General features: G+C 35.3%; 2 protein-coding genes across 6 annotated transcripts in view; both read right to left on the bottom strand.

Annotated features, from left to right (window-relative positions):
* Positions 1 to 931: 931 nt before the first annotated feature.
* LOC110466700 (synaptogenesis protein syg-2-like) lies at positions 932 to 8,964 on the bottom strand. Its single transcript, XM_021523395.1, has 11 exons — positions 8,910 to 8,964; positions 8,183 to 8,305; positions 6,933 to 7,127; positions 6,185 to 6,499; positions 5,617 to 5,827; positions 4,648 to 4,730; positions 3,452 to 3,665; positions 2,672 to 2,763; positions 2,070 to 2,354; positions 1,688 to 1,824; positions 932 to 1,197 (listed from the first exon to the last, which is right to left on the bottom strand). The coding sequence occupies exons 1-11, from the start codon at positions 8,935 to 8,937 to the stop codon at positions 1,150 to 1,152; spliced, it is 1,731 nt and encodes a 576-aa protein (XP_021379070.1). The 5' UTR covers positions 8,938 to 8,964; the 3' UTR covers positions 932 to 1,149.
* Positions 8,965 to 14,153: 5,189 nt separating this feature from the next.
* Positions 14,154 to 23,356, bottom strand: part of LOC110466668 (extracellular signal-regulated kinase 2-like) — a 28,345-nt gene continuing 19,142 nt past the window's right edge. For 3 of the 5 annotated variants that reach the window (XM_021523339.1, XM_021523341.1, XM_021523340.1), the window contains one exon: positions 14,154 to 20,267. In XM_021523339.1, the coding sequence (XP_021379014.1) occupies positions 20,076 to 20,267 (192 nt within the window). In that variant the 3' untranslated portion in view covers positions 14,154 to 20,075. The remainder of the gene's footprint in view (positions 20,268 to 23,356) is intronic. The other 2 variants (XR_002464758.1, XR_002464757.1) reach the window with 2 other exon arrangements.

Here is a 23,356-nt window from a genome sequence, read left to right as displayed (position 1 = left end):
AATAAATAATTCAGAAAGCAGATACTTAAGTAAAGCATGCTAAAAGGAATAGTATTGTATTGAATTCAAATGTTTTAAAAGAAAAAAATCCATTTTACATTTGATTTGTTTTATTTCATTTTGTAAAATCACATTTCTGTATACATATTCTTATGTTTAATTGTTGCAGTAAAATGTTGTAAAATTTATAAGTAATGTCCTGAAATTTGTTGAAGCATTACTCAAATGGGTTGTTTGTATGATTTACAAATTGGTAGTTAAATATCTATAAAAATAGTTTTCATATTTAGTTTTTATATGACTCAGATTCCGATTGTAAACTAGACGATAATTATCAAAGATTAATTATGTAAAGTATTTTGAATAAAGGATAACGTTTAACATTTAGATTCTAAGTGTGAAGGTTTATGACATTTTGAACGAAAAATCGATAACATCGATATCTAAAGGGAAACCCTAATAAAAAAAACTCCGCGTAATCATAACATACACCTGCTTAATTGAAGTCGGTTGTGTTCTACATATTGGCTTGGACTTGACTCGAGAAATCCTGAATAGTTTCACAAATTTCTCTCGTGGGGTCCATTATTTTTCCCTTTTTTATGTTTCCTAAGTTCCTGTTTATCTTTTTGTATTGACTTTCATTTTTCATTCGCCATCATTAGATATTAAAACAGTGCAGTTATAATGATTCAAATTTTAGTTCCAGCCTAGTAAATATTTCCATAAACGTGGACCACTTTGTAACAGCACAGCTAAGAAGCATGTGTTAGACCTTGTGTCGGATACATAACAAAAATATACTGTACACACAGACGATAAACTACACAAAGAACTGAAACAAAACAGAAAGGAAGGCTGAACATACAAATATGATAACATTTATTATTCATAGAATATCAAAAATAACGAACAGCAAGTATAACACTGTTAAAAGAATATGAATATGTTCTAAAAATGCAAATTGCACATGCAAATGAAAGAGATGTGTATGCGCACATGCATGACCGGTGATAGTGAGTGTCAATTCTTTGAAGTGTGTAGAGGAGGAGGTTTCAGATCATGCAGACGGCTTCTTCATGGTCCAGCACACTCCTGTGTCCGTATCAAGGCAGATGATATACGTATTTCTGAGGAAAAAGAGGCGTCTTATACTGTCACTGGTCCGCCATAGAATATAATGGAACGAAGAAATTTCTACAAATTAAGAGACGTTTATCATGTAAGTAACACTAAGTGTGCATAGGATATATCATGCTGGTGACTTTAAAGTGTTGTTGTGCATTATTCTTAAATTATAATTATACCTTTCCATCTGACTATAATCTAAGGTATTTATATTTTATAACTGTTGTAATCACTGTGAATACGTTCATCATGGTATGGCATGAATGAATCATTCCTTAAATCAAATCTTAACTTACAAGCATATTTAATACAAAAGTTGTTTGTTGTTCCATTGTACCGATTTACGGATGGTTTTAGTTGGATCATGTCCATAGATCGAATTGTTCAGCTCACGCCGGTTGGGTAGGCTGAGAGAGGAAGTACTGTAGTGCCCATGCGTGGTGCTTGTTATGCTGACGCCATAGTTATCATGCCCGTCATTATTTATCACTTGTTCTCTATACATGCGGTGAGCTGCAGAAGCAGCCAGTTGGCTGTCGTGGTCATACGGTTTACGAACCTGTCTCCTTCTCCGAATAAAGAAGATGATTAGTCCAAGTAAAATAAAAAGGACAACAGCTCCCATCACTCCCGCAGCAATATAGGGTGCGCTTTCAGGACTTCCGGCGGACGCTAAAGCCTGTTGATTATTGTTACCTATATGAAAGAAATTTTCCAGAGATCTCTATTATTAATAAATGTCAATGAAATTACTGATATGACTTTATCAATGCTAATTAATTGAATGCATGAAGAAAAAGATTTGTAACGACGACAAACATATAGAAAAGAAATGGAATTATTGAAATTGAATTCAAGGGTTAATTTCCATTTATTTTTATAAAACATAGTATTTAACTGAAGACAGTCTATCGTTAAACGAATTGACGAATCAACCTTACCTGTAGATGTCTGAGCTGCTATTTCAGAGGAGCAGCTTAAAAGTTGTGGATACAGATCAGATGCAGCACAAATCTTGAATAAGTAGCGAGTGCCTGCCTGTAGGTTGGACACAAGAAACATAGCTTCTGTGTCGTTTAGGGTTATTTCGTACTGGCCTCCACTCTCAGACTGTTGGATGACGAAATACTGATCGGACCCGCCGTCAAACCCGGGATTACATTGAACCCGAATCTCTGCGTCATTCAGCTCAGACCATGTGCAGTTTGTCGGCACTTCCGGGTGACCTATATAGAATAAAAAACATTTCTGGATAACAATGGGAATGAAAATACGACAAACTATAGAAACAACACCAGTGCATTAATGATTCTAAAGGGATTTCACGATTTTGAGGAACGCAGATAAAAGACGTTGAAAGAAAAAAACTAGATATTTAAATATGATCACGGTAAGCGAGATGGCAAATGATACAAGTGGCGTTATATTGAGGTATATCAGTATGACACTCACCTGGCCTCACTATACGGTAAAGACAAGGAGACATGGACACACCAATAGATACAAGTGGCGTTATATTGAGGTATATCAGTATGACACTCACCTGGCCTCACTATACGGTAAAGACAAGGAGACATGGACACACCAATAGCGTTCGTTCCCACGCATTCAACATCTGTGTACTGCCATTCCTTCCTAATAGAATAAACCAAAACAGTTACTTTATTCTATAAGTATTACATTGTTTTTTGAAAGTAACCAAGTGCCCCACAATAAGATATAGTCGCCCAAACATTAATCCCCCTGATAATTCATATTTAAATACCTCATTTCAACATCGGAATTTAGACATGTAACTTGGATGCATTTAACTTGTATTTTTGTTATTGAAATGGTACATAGCGACGTTCACTTAGTTTGTTATAAGAATTGTTTTCCTAAACACATTTTTCTTTGTCTGAAATTATGATTAAATTGTCATGATATTGAAAGTTAGGTTGACCATTTCATCATCTAAGGGGCTTGAGGAACCCTTATGCAGTGCAATATCAGGTGGTTTATAGACGTGCCTAAAGATTGATTGAACAATGGAGGAAATGAAAACAGTTAAAAACAAATAATAAGTCATAGAAGTAAAGCATATTGACGAAAAGTCGGTGTACGAAAAATATATACATATAAAGTAAGGAAAAGCTGAATTATAATTTTGAAAAGTCTATGGAGAAAATTATTTTATTATAATATATCATCTTAATTATGATGACCACTACAATATGGAATCACTTTATTCCTCAGTGATATTGATAATTGTAATCTGCAATATGAAAGCATATGCTAATTTATATAAGTTTAAATGGAAATAAGGTTGGATTTAAATACTTACACGACTGAAATGACTGCCGTCGACGCTGTTTCCCTCGGCCTCCCGTACACGGAATGTGTGGCTACAGTCGGATTTATTGTGATCCCCGTACCCTTGTAACGCCACTTAATAGTGGAATTCCCAGGGTTCCCATCAACTGTGCACGTGACTGTCACAGACGCACCTAGCTTAACAGCATGCTTCACAACACCACCTAGTGTGCAAAACGGGCGGTCTAAAAGGAAAGCAGGAGTCAGTAAATATGACAGCATTTCACAAATGAGTTTGAAAGAAAAGTACTTGTTCAAGAAATCAATAGCCAAGAAGGCTGAAATTAAAACGTTTTTTTTTATCAGGCAATCATTTCTAGTAATCAAACGTTTACAAGAAAAGTAGTGATTCCAATTTTGGAGCATAATTCAGGACCATTCTCGAAATTTATATTTTCTGTGGAGACAGAAACCGAAAAAAGAACGTGTGCTCTGAAATAAATCAGCTGATAATTTACGCAAACTATGCATCCATAAACGAAAAATACAAAGCAATCAAAAAGCGTCCACCAGGAGAGCTACATGAAAACGTGTTATTCATATCCAATTGCATTAGAGACCACCTTCGGAGTTCATATAGTATTCTCCCACCCTTCACAGGTGTGTTTCCCGTTTTAGGCGGGAAAGATCAGTTTGTCGCCCCCTAGGGTGAGATAGCCTCGTGCCGATTAGCACGTGTTCAATTGTAACGTCATGAAAATGCGTCACCGGTAATAATGACGTCATCATACCCCACATGGGTTTTTGTTTACACTATTCCGTTTTTGCGTATTGCAGAGTTATCTTCTATTGTCAGCAGGTTTTAATTGTTACATCATTTGTTTGTGAGAGTAACGTCATCAATTTTTGAGAAAACGACGTAATTTTCTCACACAAACCAATGACGTAACAATCAATACCTGCTCACAAGAGAAGGTAACTCTGCAATACGCAAAGATTGAATTGTCGGTGGAGTTATGAAAAATAATCATCGGGTGATTTTTCGGGGTTGTCTGACCCTCGGCAGAGCCTCGTGTTAGACAAACAAAAAAATCACCCCGAGTGTTGGAGATTTCTCTGTCACACCCTCAAGGTAGGGGAAGATTCTATTAGTCACTAGCTGCAGGTGGTCTCTATATAATCAGGTTCATATAACATGGTGTTTCGCACAGGTTTGGCTGTACTTACATGACACGTCGATGTGGATGTTCTGTCCAGTTCCTACACCGATAGTATTGAGAGCCTGGCATACGTAGTCCCCGGCGTCCTCTCTGAGGAGGAGATCAAGGTAAGAATTTACAAGAAAGATTTTTTACATTCGTAGAGACTTTCTGTAATGACGGCAAGAGGCGACTGGTTCGGGGTTCCCTACGGCAGACGTTATTTATATCGTAAGCAATTGACCATACTCATGAGAGACGACTGATGGTTGGGATCCCATACACAATGTGTGCTTTTCTTCAGTATTTTATGCTGCAGAGACAAGTGACCTGTCAAGCAATTACTGCAATAGTTTAATCCTTTACCCTATGTTTAATGCCTGAAAGTTTAAGACCAAATGAATAACCAAATACAATTTTGCTATAGACAGCTCCATGACATTGACAAAGAACTGTTTGTAGATACATATTGACAGTTCACACAGTTAACTGCATCACATGTACTTCCTCAACCCTGAAATACCCTTGTTAAATCGCATGTTCGAAAAAGATACCGTAGTAGCTGCCTTTAATTTAATTTTGTTCCAAGACAGACAAAATGTGTTTTGTGGCATTTTTTTTATCTCGATTGTGCTACATCCTTTAACATATTGTTGAACTAGGTGAAGAGGCTATTGCATTAAAAATGCGTAAACTCACATTACAAGCTTTTCCAATAGATAAGTGTAAAATATTTAACACAATAATATGAAAATACATCTTATAAAATCGAAAATGACACCAGGCACTAAACAAACAGACACCGAAGTAAATGGAATGCCATCGTCAATCGACACCAATGACTGAAATGACATTATATGTTACGGAAGAGTAAGCGTTTTCTGTGATCACATTAACACGTCATTCTGTATCCTGTACTCACATTATGGTATTTATGGGAAACATGTATACATTTATAACCAGGATGTGGAATTGGCGACAAACGGATTATGTTTACCTTTTTACTGACGAGATACGAAGATCAGCTACCCGGCCAGCAGTGTAATTAAATCTGCTTCCGGTCCCGGTAGATATTATGTTGTTGTTGTGGCGCCAGAATATATTTTTTGGTGTAGGCATTGGTCTGGCAACTACCTGACAGGTGAGGACGACATCCGAATCCTCTGTTACTTCCCTTGTTCCGTTCTCCGATGTGATTTCAGGAGCATCTAAAAAGTCAATTAAGGTTGTGAGCTCCTTTACTTTTTCAATTAAATAATCTAATTCCAATCGATATGAAGAAGCATGTAAAATTATGTATCCAAGACATAATATACATTAAAAAGTCATGGCAAGCTTTGAGTGAATTAGTCATTTACCAAATGTTAATTAACAAGTTTGGATATAATTACTTATTCCAAGATGCATTTGATTAAAATGTCTCTTATTCTTTAAATTTGACCTATATATGTTTATCATATATATATGGTCTCGTTATAAATAATATACTTATGGTCGTTTATGACACGATATAGTTTAATATTTCACTTCGAAATAACCCGCGGAGTTAGACTAGTGAGTCTTACATGTAGCCAGGAGTGTGACCGATCTGTTGACCTCGCCGACGCCATTGTTACGGACCACTGAATTGGAGGCAGCACATCTCATTTGACGTCCACTCATACTCTTGTCAAATGTTACAGAGATAATTCCAGTGACGAAGAATGTTCCATCTGACCTCGGCAGTACCTCATGAATGGTGTTCTTTAACTTCGCGCCATCTAGATACCAATCAATGGTGGCTGCGGGTCTGCTTCCTGCTGACGTACATCTAATGGTACTTGTCTCACCGTTATTAAACAGACCAGTGAAATAATGGATAGTTGGCATTAAAGGTGATACTGAAAGGTCAAAGGTTAATAAATGTTATCGTGAATGGTTAAAAGAATAGTAATCGCGACACTGAAAGGTCAAAATTTAATAAAGGTTTTATTGAAGTTAAAAATTAGCAATGGTGCAATTGGAAGGTCGAAGGTTAATAAAGAAACACATTCCGGAATCCCGTTAGCTGTTCTGAACAACCTATGAAACACATTGCCATAACGTATTAAAACAAGATTTTTATCATACAGATTGTCACAAAAAATAGATACCCCGGGCCCGATAGGAAAATTAACCTTTGTTTACCTTCTACTGTTAAGTCATGACGAAATCGCATTATGACACTGCCAAAATATAACTTAAGAACTTTGGACATTACCTAATTAAACCAATATTTCCTATTACATCCTTTGCTTCAATATTGTTTAGTTCAAAATGACACCTGGTACTTACAGTTGACATCAAGATGGACCTGGAAACTCTCATTGTAGAAGGGTATTGGACCTGTGTTGACCAAACAGAACAGAGTACCTTGGTACATCTGCCTGGTGACTGTGAACGTAAGGCTACTTCTCTTGTACCAGGTCCCGTTAGGATACTGTTGTGCATCCTCACTGCCAGGTAACCTTGTTCTGTTCACGTCTGGTCCTAAAGAAATTAATTTAACGCCTATAAAATTCGATATGTAAATTGAACGAACAAAACCCTCTAATAACAAAGCCAACACAAAAGGCAATCAAAAATAAGGTTTGAAACAAAAATACAAGAACCGCGGAGACACAAGAACAATAGAAAATGTAACAAGCACATAAAACAGGGCAGTGCAACCAGAATCTCCTCAGGGGTAATCATTTTCCTGGATTATAGCAGACTGGAATTTTCTCAAAAGATCACAAGAAACAACATAAGTTGCACATATATAGAACCTAATGCATTAAAAACCGAAAACCATTGAGTGGCAATGTGTCTGTTAAATAAAGGTTATACATATTTGTAATGTAGGTGCAATAATGTTTTCAAGTACAGTTTTGCCAAAAAACAAAGAGACGAAATCCTGAATCAGTGATTTGTATTCAGGAAGTGCAATGTTCAGCTGTTTCAAAGAATCTACACAATAGAATATTACATATATATCTCATATATTGCTATTATATCGCGTTTTCACTTGTGAGAGACCACTTCATTAACACAGACAAGGAAAGAGGATAACAATTGTCACGTATACTAATCTTAGATAAAATACATGGCAAGCCAACTTCACATTTATTTTGCCATAATTATATATAAACGGCAGTTCAGTTATAATGTATTCAATAAATAAACACAATGTATCATATATACCACCTGTCGTGATTGTACTGTGTTTAATATTAATTAATATTGGTACAATTTGTATCCATGTATATAGCTATACCTTGCTATCCAGGTACTCATACCATCAAAAGACGATTTGTCATTATGACCACGTCGAGAGTATCTGTCGTAATTATACTTTATTCGTAAGAGAGTTTAATTATATATGATATAAAATATCTTATAATAATACATATTTTCATACATTATAAAATATCGTATATAGCATCCTGCTATATCAAATGCTAAATATATATATACATGTCAAGAATAATAATTATGATAATCTTGCTATGGATTAATGTTCATATGACTTGCCATAAAGATAGATACTAAATGTATTAGCTTACCTAACAAATACCAGTCTATGCTCGGGGTGGGCTTCCCGCCATCCGCAGTGCACGTGATCGTCTGTGTGGTTCCCTCATCGATCTGGCCAATCAGTGAGGACATTCCAATATCGAAAGGGCGGACTGAAACAAAACAACATCTTAGGAGAGAAGGAAGTAACGACACAACACCACTACGACTGCAAGTGTTGACCTTGTTGAGATTACCATATAATAACAACATTTAACCTTTAAAAGTTGACTATCAAGATCGCAGTTATCTTTTGTTGTAAATAGTCTGATTGACAGGCAAATTGCCACATGTATTTATCGAGCAAAAGTTTGCACTATAAAGAGATATGGCAGTATTTTGTGCGAAACATAATAAGAATTTTCAATAAAAATAAAAATAGGACATTGAGAGGTGTTGGCGGTCAGCTAGGTTGCAAATGAAATCGGGAGCATTATATACTTAAGTTTTGTAATGATGTAATAAATCAGAATAACCTTTGTGTCATCAACGCTTGTAAAGTGTATGGAAATTAATTAACACAGTCAAAACTACTTTTAAAAGAAGATAATACATATTTTGCATTCTTCCAAAATGATATGCGCGTCCCAATAGTATGCAGATATCTTTAGAAACTTACTTATTTTTTGTTCTATAATATTGAGATAAAATAGGTACATATTTGTGATTTAATGTGTATACATAATTGTTTCAACTACTACGAATCGACGCAATTACCCAGAATGCTGACGTCAAAGCTATCCATCTTCAGCAAATCGATGACGTCATAGCACCTATACTCGCCATCATCCATCAAGCTCAACGATGTCAGCTCTAACGACGTCGTATTGTCGGGACGTAAGTGAACCGATACCTTGTTGGAATTCTGGAATCCGTTTTGTAATTTATCGTTAATGGCTATAGTGGCCTTTGTAGGGTGCGTTTTCTCCCAGATTAGGAATGAGTTGGCAGTCTGGGGAACGGTACAATATAGAGTCACAGAGCTGCCTAACACCGCGGGTATCATTCTGGGATTGGTCTGTGTTGATACCAGAACGGGACCCACAAACAGCAGGATACATGTGACTATTGAGGCGTGAACTAACATGGCGCTGCAAAGAAATGTTAAGTTTGGATCAAAAGTTTCAGCAAGAACTATATTCATATTCATCAAATCACTATTTTGATAATTTGGGGAATATATAGACGAAAACAGACTTGCAATCGATACAAAGAGACAGAAAACAGAACAAACACCAAAAACAAAATAAAACACATCCCCCAAACAACATTAGAGAAAGCAAGTATGGACATGAAACGCTTCATTATGAAAGAAAGGGATATTCGGCGATATTTCCTTGAGATGATGCAATCAGTTATTTCTACTGTGGAGAATTTGCGATCCACAAGTTCAATTTGAGGTCAAATAACAAAGATCACACTGCCTCTTTGCAATCTGCTAGAATAAAGCAATTGCTCATTAGGTAACATCAAATAATATATTACTACTTAATACTAATGCTCATTGTCTCGTGGAGAAATATATACATATGGGTATAAAGCAAAGTAAACTAAAATACCACAGCCTACACCTTCAGAACAAATTTGACATTCCGTCAACAAAAAAGGAGAAATTTGAAACAAGTCAATATTAATATGCTGTCAAAAACCGTAGAAATATGAAAATGTATATAGAATTAGAATACCTCAATTAACCAAGAAAGGTAAGATATAACAATACTGTTTACAAATAAGGGAGAGATGACAAGTTGGTTACATTATCACAGAGTCAAAACAACAAGAGAATACCATAGTGTCGACAAAACCATAATTTGCATGTACATGTATAATAGATTAAACGAGGGTAAAACATAAACAAGGGAGAGATGGAGACCCTTGAAGAGTACAAGGAGATCAGGTGTTCTGGAAAAGTAAGCGTCTGCTGCGTTTTCGCCAACACCCGGCAATCCTAGTAATGTCACTTCCTCACAGCAAAACCTCGGAGAGTGACAACAGAACCACAAGGCACTCAAATGAGCATTATAAAAAACACTTATGTTATTTAACACAAAGAAATAACATATTTCCCTGTGGGGATGGAAATATTATCAGTGTAATAACTAGGACAAATATGACAAATATGAAAACAAAATAATGTTTCTGCAGCGTCAACAATGACGAACGAATTGAATTTGAAAATAAAATAGTATCAAAATAGCATCAACAAGGACAAAGTGAGATATTACAATATCGTCTTAAAAAAAAAGAAAAAAGAAGGAAAATTTTGTAACATTATCATAGCTTCAAAACAGAAGGACATATGTGAAAATGAGATACTACTGAACTTTCTTCAAACAAGGGCAAATTTGGAAAAAATATAACTGCAGCGTCAACAATAACGGACGAGTTTAAAAAAATACAAAAAAATCGCAATTGCGTCAACACACAGAGACAAGTGTTAAATAAAATAAATCTAGAGCGTCAACATATCAGGATAGCTTTGAAAAATAAAATAAAAATTAACCATTGCGCCAACATACATGGATGAATTTGAAGAAAAAATATTACCAAAGCGTCAACACACAGAGACAAATTTTAAACAAAATGATATTACTAAACAGTCATAAACTATGGACAAATTGAAAACAAAATATTACCTTGACGTCAACATGAAAGGACGATTTAGAAAATATTTATATAGCTTATAATTGCAAACTTGAAAAGTGGAAATCGATAAACCAAAATGGGGACCATGCTTGCAGCCAAACGGAAGGAAGTTCATCAAGTACAATTTATCAAAAGTTGCTTTGAGATACAACATCTTATATATACAGTTAGAATGGAAGGTGACCTACCTGGAAAAGTACGATGCTTTCTGTAAAACTCCTCTGTTCTATATAGAACTGCTACTACTTCCCAGGGTGAACGACAATGCTATAGAATGTTGGATTTGTTTTATCTCAATAAGATTACTACGGAATCCACCCACAAATCAACTAAATCATTTCATAATTCGAAAAAAATGTACAAATGATTCACCGTGTTGAGCGACTACGTTGACTGTTGTGAACATGTGAAACTGGCATACCAAATATACCAACACAACTTATTATTATAGCACAACAAAGGTAACGAAAGGGAAGCATCTTCATAAATAATATAAAGAAAAAGGTAGGCATGAGGTGTTTTGCAGTTGGATTACCGTTGCATTTTTTAAAATATTTTAAGCTAGCATGCAGATTGGAAAAAAAATAATAAAAAAAATAGGATAATATAATATAAATCTCTTTCATTTCTTGTTCCCCTTTAACTGGCCCCTTTGTTTACCATATATAGACTTGTATGAGTATACCCGCTACAGATCGAGGTGGATGTGTTATGTAGGGTGAGATAAGGGAGTTATCGGATAATTAGCCAGAGACAAGCTTATTTCGAGTCATTCGCCCGCGCTCTGTTTGTCCATTGTGTTGACTGACCATCCCAAACAGATTAGGTCATTATTACGATTACAGCCTGGGTATCGTACATAGTATGTTAAATACATATTTATTCAGATATTTACACATTAAATATACAATAATGTATTTGTCTGGGTCATATTTCGAACACAGACTAAATTATATTATTTTCTTAAAATGCGGAAATATCGTATGTCTTACAGAACAAAAGAATAAATAGACACAATCATATGAGTTTCTACATAGAACGGTGTATAACATGCAATAATAATGTCACATATTGAACATTTTGTGTTCATGGAGTGAATGTATAGTTCCCACCATGACACATCTCAATATTGTGCATGTCTAGCAAGACTAGCATGTCTCCATTTTGTTTTTACTATTTTTTTGTTAATGCCATAGATGAGGTGGGTTAACGTAATATAGAAGACACATATATCACTACGTCAACACTCAAATACGGAATAAGGACTAGATCTGGTTCTAGTTGTATCATAACAATAACCTCGAGGTGAAGCCATTTGCTCCCGATTGTAAGCATGTACTGCACCACCATGACGTCTTTCATAAAATGCAAGAAATCATGTCATCTAAAATCTTAGACATGATAGACAATGCTCTATACATGATTGCTATTATCATACTAAGGATTTTTGAATAAATGCGTCCCGTTGGCCAATATGCCAGGGTTATTTACCAGACAAGTTTCATACTATGCTAAATAAACGTTCGTCGTCATCACAAAATAACTTCCATAATTACGATTTCAGGAGCATGTCGTAAGTAAGGTCATGTTCGTGGTACCCAATATCGTTCTTGACCTACATTATTTTCCTAAATTTGATAGGAGACAGCCAGACTGGTGAAAACTTGAGGTGTAAGTAACGCTTACCCTTAATTCTAGACCAACTGGATTCGCCTTCGGGTTTTAAAATGATTAAACAAAACTCTGATTACTGCATCAATGTCCTTGTCTATTACAATGCAAATGAATGTCTTATTTAACGCTTCTACGAATGTGACACATAATTATTCAAGATGTTTTCCTCTGGAAGGACCTGATATTGTTTTTCATCGGGCGCAAAAGTATAAGACTTGATAGGGCGAAGCCATGGCCATGATGTGCCAAAATAATAGTAATAATAATATAAAGTAATACATTCAATACTTAATTTAATAATTATGCATATCACTTTGGGTAATTTATCTGCTTTTGCATTGTTCCGAGAGTATACCCATCTTACTGGTTAAAATAGATTGATGTATTTAACATGCTTAATAATACCCATCTGCTAAAATTATATCGGTTTATTATCTAAAAAGTATTTCTGGCCAGTTTACGAGCAAGTTTTTCTTTTTAATTTACATCACATTTGACTCATGAGGGACACCAAACTGTGCATGTAAAGTATTCTTCCTGTGCTGTTTCCTAATTTACCTTGGTTTCCTCCTACAAACGTTTATTTTTGTTCCCTCTTAGCCCTTGTCAAATCAGTATTTATTCCAATTTCCTGAAACATTCATATACATTTTCCTTTTGAGTTCAATTTTGTCAGTAACAAAGACTTGTAGCTGAGAGATGGCTGTTTGATTTTCTGTTTCACACTATACAAAAAAATATTTCTCTTTATAACAGATAGGTTTTCCGGTGTTTGTCGCATCTCCATTTCATTTTTTCTTTGTCTTTGTTTGCTATAAATCTTTGCATCTCCTCATTTAGCTCGTACAACTGCAACATTACATTTATATTGTCTAAAATTCACCAGCACTACTATTCACTGTACAATTGTACATGTTCTCCTACTTTATGTTTTTAACGACATCCAAACCAATGTTAGGTTCGATATTTGTCACATGCGAGAAGTTTTATGTCGGAATCGGTGAAGAAAGTATCTCAGGAAATGCATTGAATATTAACTCTCCCATCCTCGGTGCCATGCTAGATCCCTCAACTCTGACACCGATTTGTACATTACACCAGATTAAAAGCCGTGGGTGGTCAAAAGCATACATTAGGCTTGTTTCTCCCCTAGTTGACGCAGAGACGTGTGTTATATACGTCTCTGGTTGACGCCCAACAAATACTGCGTTCATAACGATGATGACTGCCTCAACTTCTGAATACTACACGCCGATTCATTGAGGAAAACATTACCTTTCTCAGATAAACTTAGCCACGAAAACCTCCCGATTGTTTACTCAAGATCAAACCAAATACATTTTATGTTTGCGGGTTAACAATGACCGTATTTCTGTTGTGGTAGCTCCTTAGTTCCTGTTGTTGTCCTTTTGAATCGGTTCCCATATAGTTATATATAAGTATAGAGCGTTCAGCCTGTAGTCCAATAGTTCATGATGTTACGAAATACATCAATGAAAACAAGTTGGCTCAGTAACTAGCATGGTGATGATCAAAATCATCAAATCAATACCTTCGATTCACACAGTTCTTTAAATATGTAATAAATATATAAAAAAATTGTATGCTTTTTCAAATAGCCAAAAACAAATCAAGAAAAAATATCTTGTCATTCATCTTTATTTTCATTTTCCAAATACATTGTACAAGGAAATTCGTAAACATTTCTGGCATATAGCATCAAGCTTGACCAGGAAAAAAAAACAGAAAAGAAAGATCTGACATTGTTGGCTAATACACTACATGGAGACCAGTGTGACTGTCCGTTATCTACATATTGACCTGTCAGTTTGACAGTAACCTACATACAGACCTGTCAGTAACCTACATATGGACCTGTCAGTCTGTCAGTAACCTACATATGGACCTGTCAGTAACCTACATATGGGCCTGTCAGTCTGACAGTAACCTTCATATAGACCAGCTGTCAGTCTGACAGTAACCTACATACAGACCTGTCAGTAACCAACATATGGGCCTGTCAGACTGATACCGTCAGTAACCTACCTAAATATCTGTCAGACTGACAGCTGCAGTAACCTACATACAGATCTGTCCGTCTGTCAGTAACCTACATACAGACCTGTCCGTCTGTCAATAACCTACATACAGACCTATCAGTCTGACAGTAACCTACATAGACCTGTCAGTAACCTACATATGGACCTGTCAGTCTGAAAGTAACCTACATATAGACCTGTCAGACTGACAGTAACCTACATATGGTCCTGTCAGTAACCTACATATGGACTTACTGTCAGTCTGACAGTAACCTACATATAGACCAGCTGTCAGACTGACAGTAACCTACATATGGACCTGTTAGACTGTCAGTAACCTACATATGGACCTGTCAGACTGTGCCGTCAGTAACCTACCTAAAGATCAGTCAGACTGACAGTAACTTACATATATGGACCTGTCACTGTCAGTAACCTACATATGGACCTGCTAGACTGGCAGTAACCTACATATGGGCCTGTCAAACACCTACATATAGACCTGCTAGATTGACAGTTATACCTACATATTGACCTGTCATACTGTCTGTAAACTACATACAGACCTGTCAGACTTGCATACAGGCCAGCCAGATCGTCCTTGACCTACAAAGAGACCTGCCATACTGTCAGTATCTTATGCACAGACTTTGATAGACCGTCATGGATCAGTTACCTACATAATGACTGACCAGACAGTCAGTGGTCTACATATAGATCAGCCAAACTCTAAATGACCTATATACAGCTCAGCCAGTGACCTACATACAGACCAGTCAAGCCTGTCAATGACTTAGATACAGATTAACCAGGCCGTCAGTAACCTAGTTACAGAACAACTGTGTCAGTTACTACATACAGTCTTTGTTAGTCTTTAACACAACTTCTACGAGTATTCAAATGCCAGCTTTGCCTTATTACCCTTCTTGGTAATAGAGGCCATTATTGTACAGATCTACTAGGTTAATCTATCCACGACGTATTAAACAGGATATGGTTTCTCCCTACTAATGTAATTATAATAGGCTATACTCACTCTTTACTGACCAAAAGGTGATTTAGTGATGACCACTGAATTAAGAAATGATTTAAAAGGACAAATATATGATAAATAATGTTTAAAATCAGTGGTATCACAACCATTTCATAAGGAAACGTGAAACACCAATATACAGTTATTATTAGTGAAATGTGATTACAAAATGTACTTCATTGTGAAATGATTTACATATGTTCCTGGATGTTTTCAATTAAAAAAAATCCAAACCCTTTCTACACCCTCCTAAATTTCAGATTCACGTAATATGCAATTGATGATCAGATGGTTGAAATCGTGTTAGTATCAATGTTATATATTACAACATTTAGTGGTAAGGTGAACGTTTTTTTCAAGAATTGAGTTTGATCACATTGACACTCCACTCAAGACCTTTTGAAGTTACACTTGCATCTAGTCATAGCAATTTATGTACAATACAGATATTTGCAACATGCTGTGAATGTACAAATTTAATTTAAAAATAAAAAATAAATTATATATATCTCATCGAAGTTTCATCATATATATCTTTTTCATAAATTACATAGTCACAACAAATAATCTTATTAACGACCTCATCGGCGGTGAGAGTCAACAGCCCAAACAGGGATCAACAATACTGGGACGGAATGGTGTATTACTATATATTATATTTGGCAAATTTTGCTGCAATTTAAAAATTATTTCAAAATAATTTTACTTTCACAAATCATGTGATGAAATAGCAAAACATTTTTTTACCAATTTAAAAATTTTGCTTTTCAAACAAATTGCAGCCAGATAGAACAATTTCACATGCAGATAATGGTGGATTTTTCTACATGATCACAAAAAGGCTTTCAATTCCTCAAATAACCAAAAACATTCACAAAGTCTATAGTGAATAGGTTGAAGTATTTCATTCAAAAACACTGTCATTTCCAACACATATCACATCTTTAAATGATCAAATTCTTACCAATGCTTCAACAGAAACAGCAACAAAGATCAAAGGACTTCCTTTAAAATGCTTCATACTGTAGCAATCACATGTAACCTCTATATTAATTAAACAGTTCCTTTGCTTTGGAGATAAATCATTATTACCTAACATCTGCCACAAAATATTTCAGAAACTGATTATGTTCCTGAATATATGTACCTGATACATGTAAAATTCATTCCTCCGACAGAAAAATAAAACTCACAGTAAAATCACACAGGCTTATTATCTAAGACACAGGCTTATTTTCTAAGGTAAATGGTACCACGTATTACATCAGTTAAAAGAAGGATTTCACTTGGAGCTGTTTTTAATGAAGAGTTACTTCCCTTGTAAAGGTATTCATCTCTCTACATTCCATTTTTCCTCCTCAGCAGGTAATTCAGCTGATAGACTCATTTTGATGCAATGCATTTATAAATCCTTGGTAGCAACATTTGTAGATGTAGGGTGGGAAGTATATAGGTACTGAGTTTGAACCTTGCACTTTTTTGTTTTTGTTTTTTTTTCATTTCTCTTTTCAAATTTTCAACAAAGAAGTTTTTAAATGTGTCACAACATGTAATTTATGTGATTTCTTTTTTGTAGAAAAGAACTTATTGAAATATTTCTTAATTGTTACAATGGTAATACATTTTATCTCAGTGATATCCTTTACCTTAAGAGACCAGAAGTTTTTTTACTCATATATATATATATATATTATACAATAATGGACGGCAGTCAACTCATAGTGTTTTGTATCACGTTGTGTGTAAAACTAAATAAAAAAAAATGGACTAAAAAAATAAGAGAGGTATCTTTAAACAGAAAAGTATGTATCAAGTTTTACACAGTGGTCCTCTTAAATTGATTCAAACAAATATAAAAAGGCAATATTTCTAAAAAGCAAAAAGAAACAATCATATTAACTCAACATCTGATAGAACCCAATATTATGGTATACATATTTTGATCAATTGGTTATTGATCGAAATCAGAAGTTAATGAATATAAAATAATGAAAAATATAACAGCAAAAAAGTCCATTTCTATGAAATGCAATCAACCGTTGCTGGAATGATAAAAACATTGGAATGTAAATGTGGATAATTTGAAATATATCATTCAATTTGAGAATACACTAACCCTCGGCACACAGTACATTATATGTATATAATTATTTAATACATAAAACAGGATGTATACATGTATCATGAGATAATATTGGTGATGTATATTGGACGGCAAAATGGTGACGGTTTATACTATACTTATATCACACTATGGGTAGTCATCATAAAATATTTAAAATTAACAATATTTAAAATTAAAATAATGTTCTCACAACAACAAAAAGTGAAGTTTCCAACATGTGCGAATGGTTTGATTCTGTGAGGTGCGTGTTGGTACATATATTTGAGGAACACACTGGTAGTCCTACCTGGACTTCCACAGCCTCATTTTATCTTTTACTCAACTGAGGGTATTTTAATGAACACATTTTCAGCAAAAACCTAGTTCAAACTGTTCTGTGTAAATCCTTGTCGTAGACCATTTCAGAAGCATTAAAGTATGCAAAATACATTTTTTTTTTTTTTTTTATAAAATCACGAGTGCAAATTTTGACTTTTAAAATAAATGTTACGAATGCACTCAAATTTTCTTTTATGTCAGATTGTTACACCTTTTTTGAAGACAACTTCCTCCTCCAAACGTTACGTTTTCCAACGAAACTGAGGAAAATCAGAGAATAGAAGGAAATGGTTCAGCTTTTGAAAATATAAAAACTACCCTAGCATTCTTCAAGTTTCACATGCAATCACTTTGCTATTATCCAGATAGTCTGTCCAAACCAGGAAAAATCCTGTCATTCTTATCCTCTCACACCTGCCCTTACAAATACTCCTTCTCATTGCAATCAATACTTCCTCTCCTTGCAAGCAAAATATTGTGGATTTTAAAAATCATTGTTATAGTACATGCAACACTATTTCAAAAAGATTTTCATGTAAGACATTTTCTAATGCACACAAGGTCAGAGTTCTGCAAACCCAAATTAATACACTAACCTTGCCCTTCAGCAGACAAATAAATATTATTTGCACACATGACCAGACTCCAAAAAAAGGTGATTTGACCTCTACTTGTGACCTTGGCCTTTCCATATTAAGTAGTGTGTGACACAATGTCCAGTGATAACAAGTACCAGGTTAATGAGGGAAATCCAACCTTAAACCTTGGGCAGTAAATCCAATATCATTAGAACTTTGACCCCTAACTGTGATCTTAGACTTGGGGCGACATTTTGGGGTGGTAGACAATGTAATGTGTAGCTGCAGGGATACATATTTCATGTTACTTGCATTAGACTTGGGCAGCCTTATCCCTGAGAAGGGGGTGAAATCTGTATCACATTTGTACCCAAATTTTACTCTTTATTTTATTTTATCATATTTATAGCAGATGAAGAGATAATGCCAGAATATAACATCAAAATAGTCAAGTAAAACAAATCAAGCCATGAAATTAGAATCTTCATAACATGATTCTTAAACCAACATCTGATGAACTTAAATAATGAAAGGTTGGGCCTTACTGTTAAATGCTAAACTAATGTCTTCTTGTGTATGACAGTTAACAGCTATTACTTTCCCTAGACCTTGCTTCTTGAACAGTAGAACTGTCTTATAGTTATAACTTTTAAGACCATCAGTAAGCACGGGATATTAAAAGTGCCCCCTATCCTTGTGTGATCCCAGTGACCCAACCCTTCACCAAACTCAGAAAAACAGTGTCTCCTATGGCTTTACTGGGCCAAATATACTGTACTATTTCCAATAAATTGTGGCAAGTAAAATCTACAGAAAAAAACACCAACCAGTTCTCCAAAGGAAAACAGATACAACCTGATATTTCACTTGGTCACAAATTAGCTTAACTCCACACTACTACATTCCAGGTGTTTTTTTTTTTTATCTTACACCTAACTGTTAAATAGACAGTTAACTATATCATCTGTCAGTTATGTTCTGTATATATACTTCTGGTGGAGGTGACAATATACAGTTTGTCTGCAGATTCTAGTTACTAGTGAATCTCAATGAATTCTTTTGTTACAAATCTCACTGTAGAAAGCAACTTCCTGATCTGTTACAGATCTTTAAATTTACTTTCCAATTTTTCAAAAATAAAATCTGACTTTTAAGGACATGTTTATTGCTTCCTTTAAACCACACCTAAATATTTTTTTCTGTGACCATTATTACTCGGACAACCCTGAACAAATGAGCAATGAACAGTCCTGACTTATCTAGCTTTAAAAATGTCAACCTATTCCTTCAGTCACCTCATGATGGTTTACAGACATTCAACCAATAACAGTTGAACAAAAACCTATTTCCAATTCTCAGTGAAAGGAAGAAAGCTAGCGTCAGATAAAACATACATAGGTCAGATGTAGACATGAATATGTTTTGTGGTCCATACACGTTGCCAGAGCCCTATCACGCCCCCTTCACCAATCATGACCTCTTGCCCTGAAGTGAAGCTAGCGCTGAGGAGGAGATGGTGCCTACGTTCTGATTGTAACTGCCGAAGTAGGCCTTGTGAGAACCTGCTGACGGGTTGTTGATTGCATTGCTGTACTGTTTCTTGCCATACAAAGGCTTCCTCTGTTGTTGATTGGTTGCTGAGGATGGCCGCTGACCAGGTACCTAAAACACACAACACAATTTCTTTCCATAACAAAATTCTACAGCAGTGGGCATTATATCAAATTATTACCTAATAAAAAATAATCAATGGAAAAGATCCTCCCCAGTATGTGTGTAGGCACAGTACTGTATCCGACTTATAAGCGGCCCCTTTTAGGATCTGAGCATTCCATTTCTCAGATTTTATTTCTGTAAGTTCTGCAATCCTATAACTTTCCCAAACATGCTATGATCATGAGCCCATAGCCCATATTAGCTAAAAGATGTCTCTAAATTCTGATGTTGGATAAAATAAATAAATATTTTCAAATTTATGTGAAATTCAACATAAGGAGATATAAATATCAGAAAAAAATATCTTCCTCCATAAAACAATGAAAGAGGAGTGCTTAACTTCAAAATATTTGCACAAAAAAATGAAAAATAAGAAAAAAAATATTGACTTCAAGAAATAAATTCATTATGTTAGAGGAATTTTAGGAAGCATACTGCTTATAGCTACAAAAGTGGGTAGATGTGCATATGCTAAATTTGGCTGCAAATCTAAATAACAAGAAGTAAGAGGCCCATGGGCCTTAGCGGTCACCTGAGTTATGTAAAAACTGATGTTATCGATGTTGCCAAATGAAAAAGAAATCATTTTGTAACAAAGGTAACTACGTACATGTTATGCAAAACTAGTGTGAAAGATCTGGTAGTATATGTACTATGTACAAATAGTGGCTCTGTCAGTCAGCTGAATTATGGTAAAGCATCTTAAGACCCTTCCATCTATGAAGAGTATTTGAATCTACCATATCTTGGTCTTGAGAAGAGGGTTATTGAAATTTCATTCAATTCAACCCTTTTTGGCCCCACCTATCAGCCCCTGGGGGTCAGTCAGGGCTATATCAGCATACCATCAAACTTCTATCCAATACTGATAATGCTTACAAAGTTTGAATTAATTCCAATGGAAATCAAACAAATGTTGGCCCAAAATGTGATTTCCCTATATAAACAAGAGTAAAATTTGTCCCCTCCCGAGGGGGAAACATGAGACCCAAGGCTCATGAAATTCACAATTTTGGTAAAGAAACTTAGGATCCTTCCATCTATGAAGAGTATTTGATTCTACCATATCTGGATCATGAGAAGAAGATTTTTGAAATTTTAGTCAATTTGACCCTTTTTGGCCCCGTCCCTCAGGCCCCTGGGGGCTGGGGACTACATAATTCACAATTTTGGTTGACCTTTGGCCATGGAAGGTTTCTGCAAAATTTCATTGAAATTCGTCCAGGGGATTTGTAGAAGAAATCGAAATTGTAAATTGTTAACGGACGCACGATGGCGGTCAAAAGGCGATCGCAATAGGTGACCTAAAAAGCTGTGAAATGCAAACCCGTCACTACAAAAGAAGGTCGATGAGCTGTTGTAACTGCAGCTATACACAAAAGCTGTATAAGCTATGAAGATCTCTAAGAATACATAATGACTTTTCACAGCACAAAATATTTCTCCAAGAGTAATTGTCATATTTGGGTAATCTGGATGTTAGTGTTGATTTGACATACATTTACACCATATTTTAAAAGATGGGATTCTAATGCGCGACCCAATTTTCCCACAATTCGGGTCTAAGGTAGCACTTGATGACTCAAATCAGGATACTGAAATGCTGAAATGAACCTGTGGCTACCCCGCACAAAACACAAGAAAGTAACAGTACATTTGTACTAAATTAAAATGCATGCATGCAACTGTGTAGAAGTCACAAACTACCAATGCTATATTCTATTTCAGAACTACAGATACAATTTGTGTTGTGCCTTCATTAAGTCTAAAAGAAAGGTGAGATATTAGTAGTCTGTGTACAAGTGTATCACTAAGCATATAGAGGAACATCAGAGAAAACGAGGTAGGAATGATATATGGCTGTCAAAGTTTGTACATCCTATATATGTCCCTTTAGTTTCTTTTTAATATTCTAGTAAATAAACTAATATTGAGTTCTGCATTTACTGGCTGGTAGGTGAAACAGGCTTTTAAATGGGCCTAGAGTTCATATGTACAGTTGACTCACAATAATCAAGTCATGTTCATTCCCACCAAAAGTTAAAAGTTGCTGGATTAAAGGGCCATTTTGTACAGGTAGATGTCAATGTATCCCTTAAACACTGACTGGATATATAATGGGACAACCTGATTAATGGTCGCAGAACAGAATCTTATACTTTGTCTCAGGTGACTGCTCTCAAGAGCAGATAACTCTGCAATACAAAAAGACGGAATATTGATACCTTACTTCACTGAGCACAACTTACATGATACATTCAGTTAAACTGATAATATAAAGTAATTTTCTAACCATGACAGCCTTATTATTAAAATGTAGAGCTCAAGTAAGAGTTAGCCTTAATGAGAAACAGCCAGATTAAGTAATAGTTCGCACACTCGATCACTACAGCATGTTAAAATCGTGGCTGGACAGTGGTCAGTCACAATCTGTCTCCACAGGCAAAACACCACATAAGAACCACAGCAGCATGCTGTCCACTACTTAGTACTGGTCAGTTCACGTTAATGTGTTAGGGAATACCAGAGTGTTAGAACCATCAGAAGTACTGACAAAGCAATGGACCCTACAAGCTCCATCCAAAATCCCCCACAAAATTTAAGTCTTTTTGCTCACAACAGTTGCAGCAGAAAAATAAATGCATTAAAACTTTTTGTATTATCATCAAATTAGACTAGAAGAATTGGCAGTCATGATCAGTTAGCTAATCCCCACCAAGACCGTAATGAGCGAACTGATGATAATATCAAATCCAATTCTGTGGAAAAAATAACACCAAAATTTGACAAACATGCTATAGTGATGTCATTGTAAGAAGCCATACATGAATGCAGAGTAACACTTTATCAGATTGACCAAAAAACAGTGTACCATTACAAGATTGTTTTCATTTTTTTTTTATCTCACACAAACAGTGCAAGCATTATAGCAAGTTTTTCGAAATCAAAAAGCCAAAGAAAACATATCCTGTTGATATCTTTGATTTTTTCCAAAATGGTTAATTTTTTAAAACAAAAAGTAAATGTTCTATCAT

The sequence above is a fragment of the Mizuhopecten yessoensis genome, unplaced genomic scaffold (genome assembly GCF_002113885.1).
Source record: "Mizuhopecten yessoensis strain PY_sf001 unplaced genomic scaffold, ASM211388v2 scaffold11141, whole genome shotgun sequence".
NCBI lineage: Eukaryota > Metazoa > Mollusca > Bivalvia > Pectinida > Pectinidae > Mizuhopecten > Mizuhopecten yessoensis.
The sequence above is the reverse complement of the archived record's forward strand: the minus strand, read 5'-3'. Positions and strand labels throughout refer to the sequence as shown.

Bases quoted from the DNA above. Each gene is read 5' to 3' on its own strand.
- LOC110466700 (XM_021523395.1), bottom strand. From the start codon at position 8,937: ATGGATAGCTTTGACGTCAGCATTCTGG. The intron at 8,306-8,909 runs GTAATTGCGTCG...GTTTTGTTTCAG, and splicing joins CTTTGACGTCAGCATTCTGG to TCCGCCCTTTCGATATTGGA. The intron at 5,828-6,184 runs GTAAGACTCACT...TTGACTTTTTAG, and splicing joins GGTCACACTCCTGGCTACAT to ATGCTCCTGAAATCACATCG.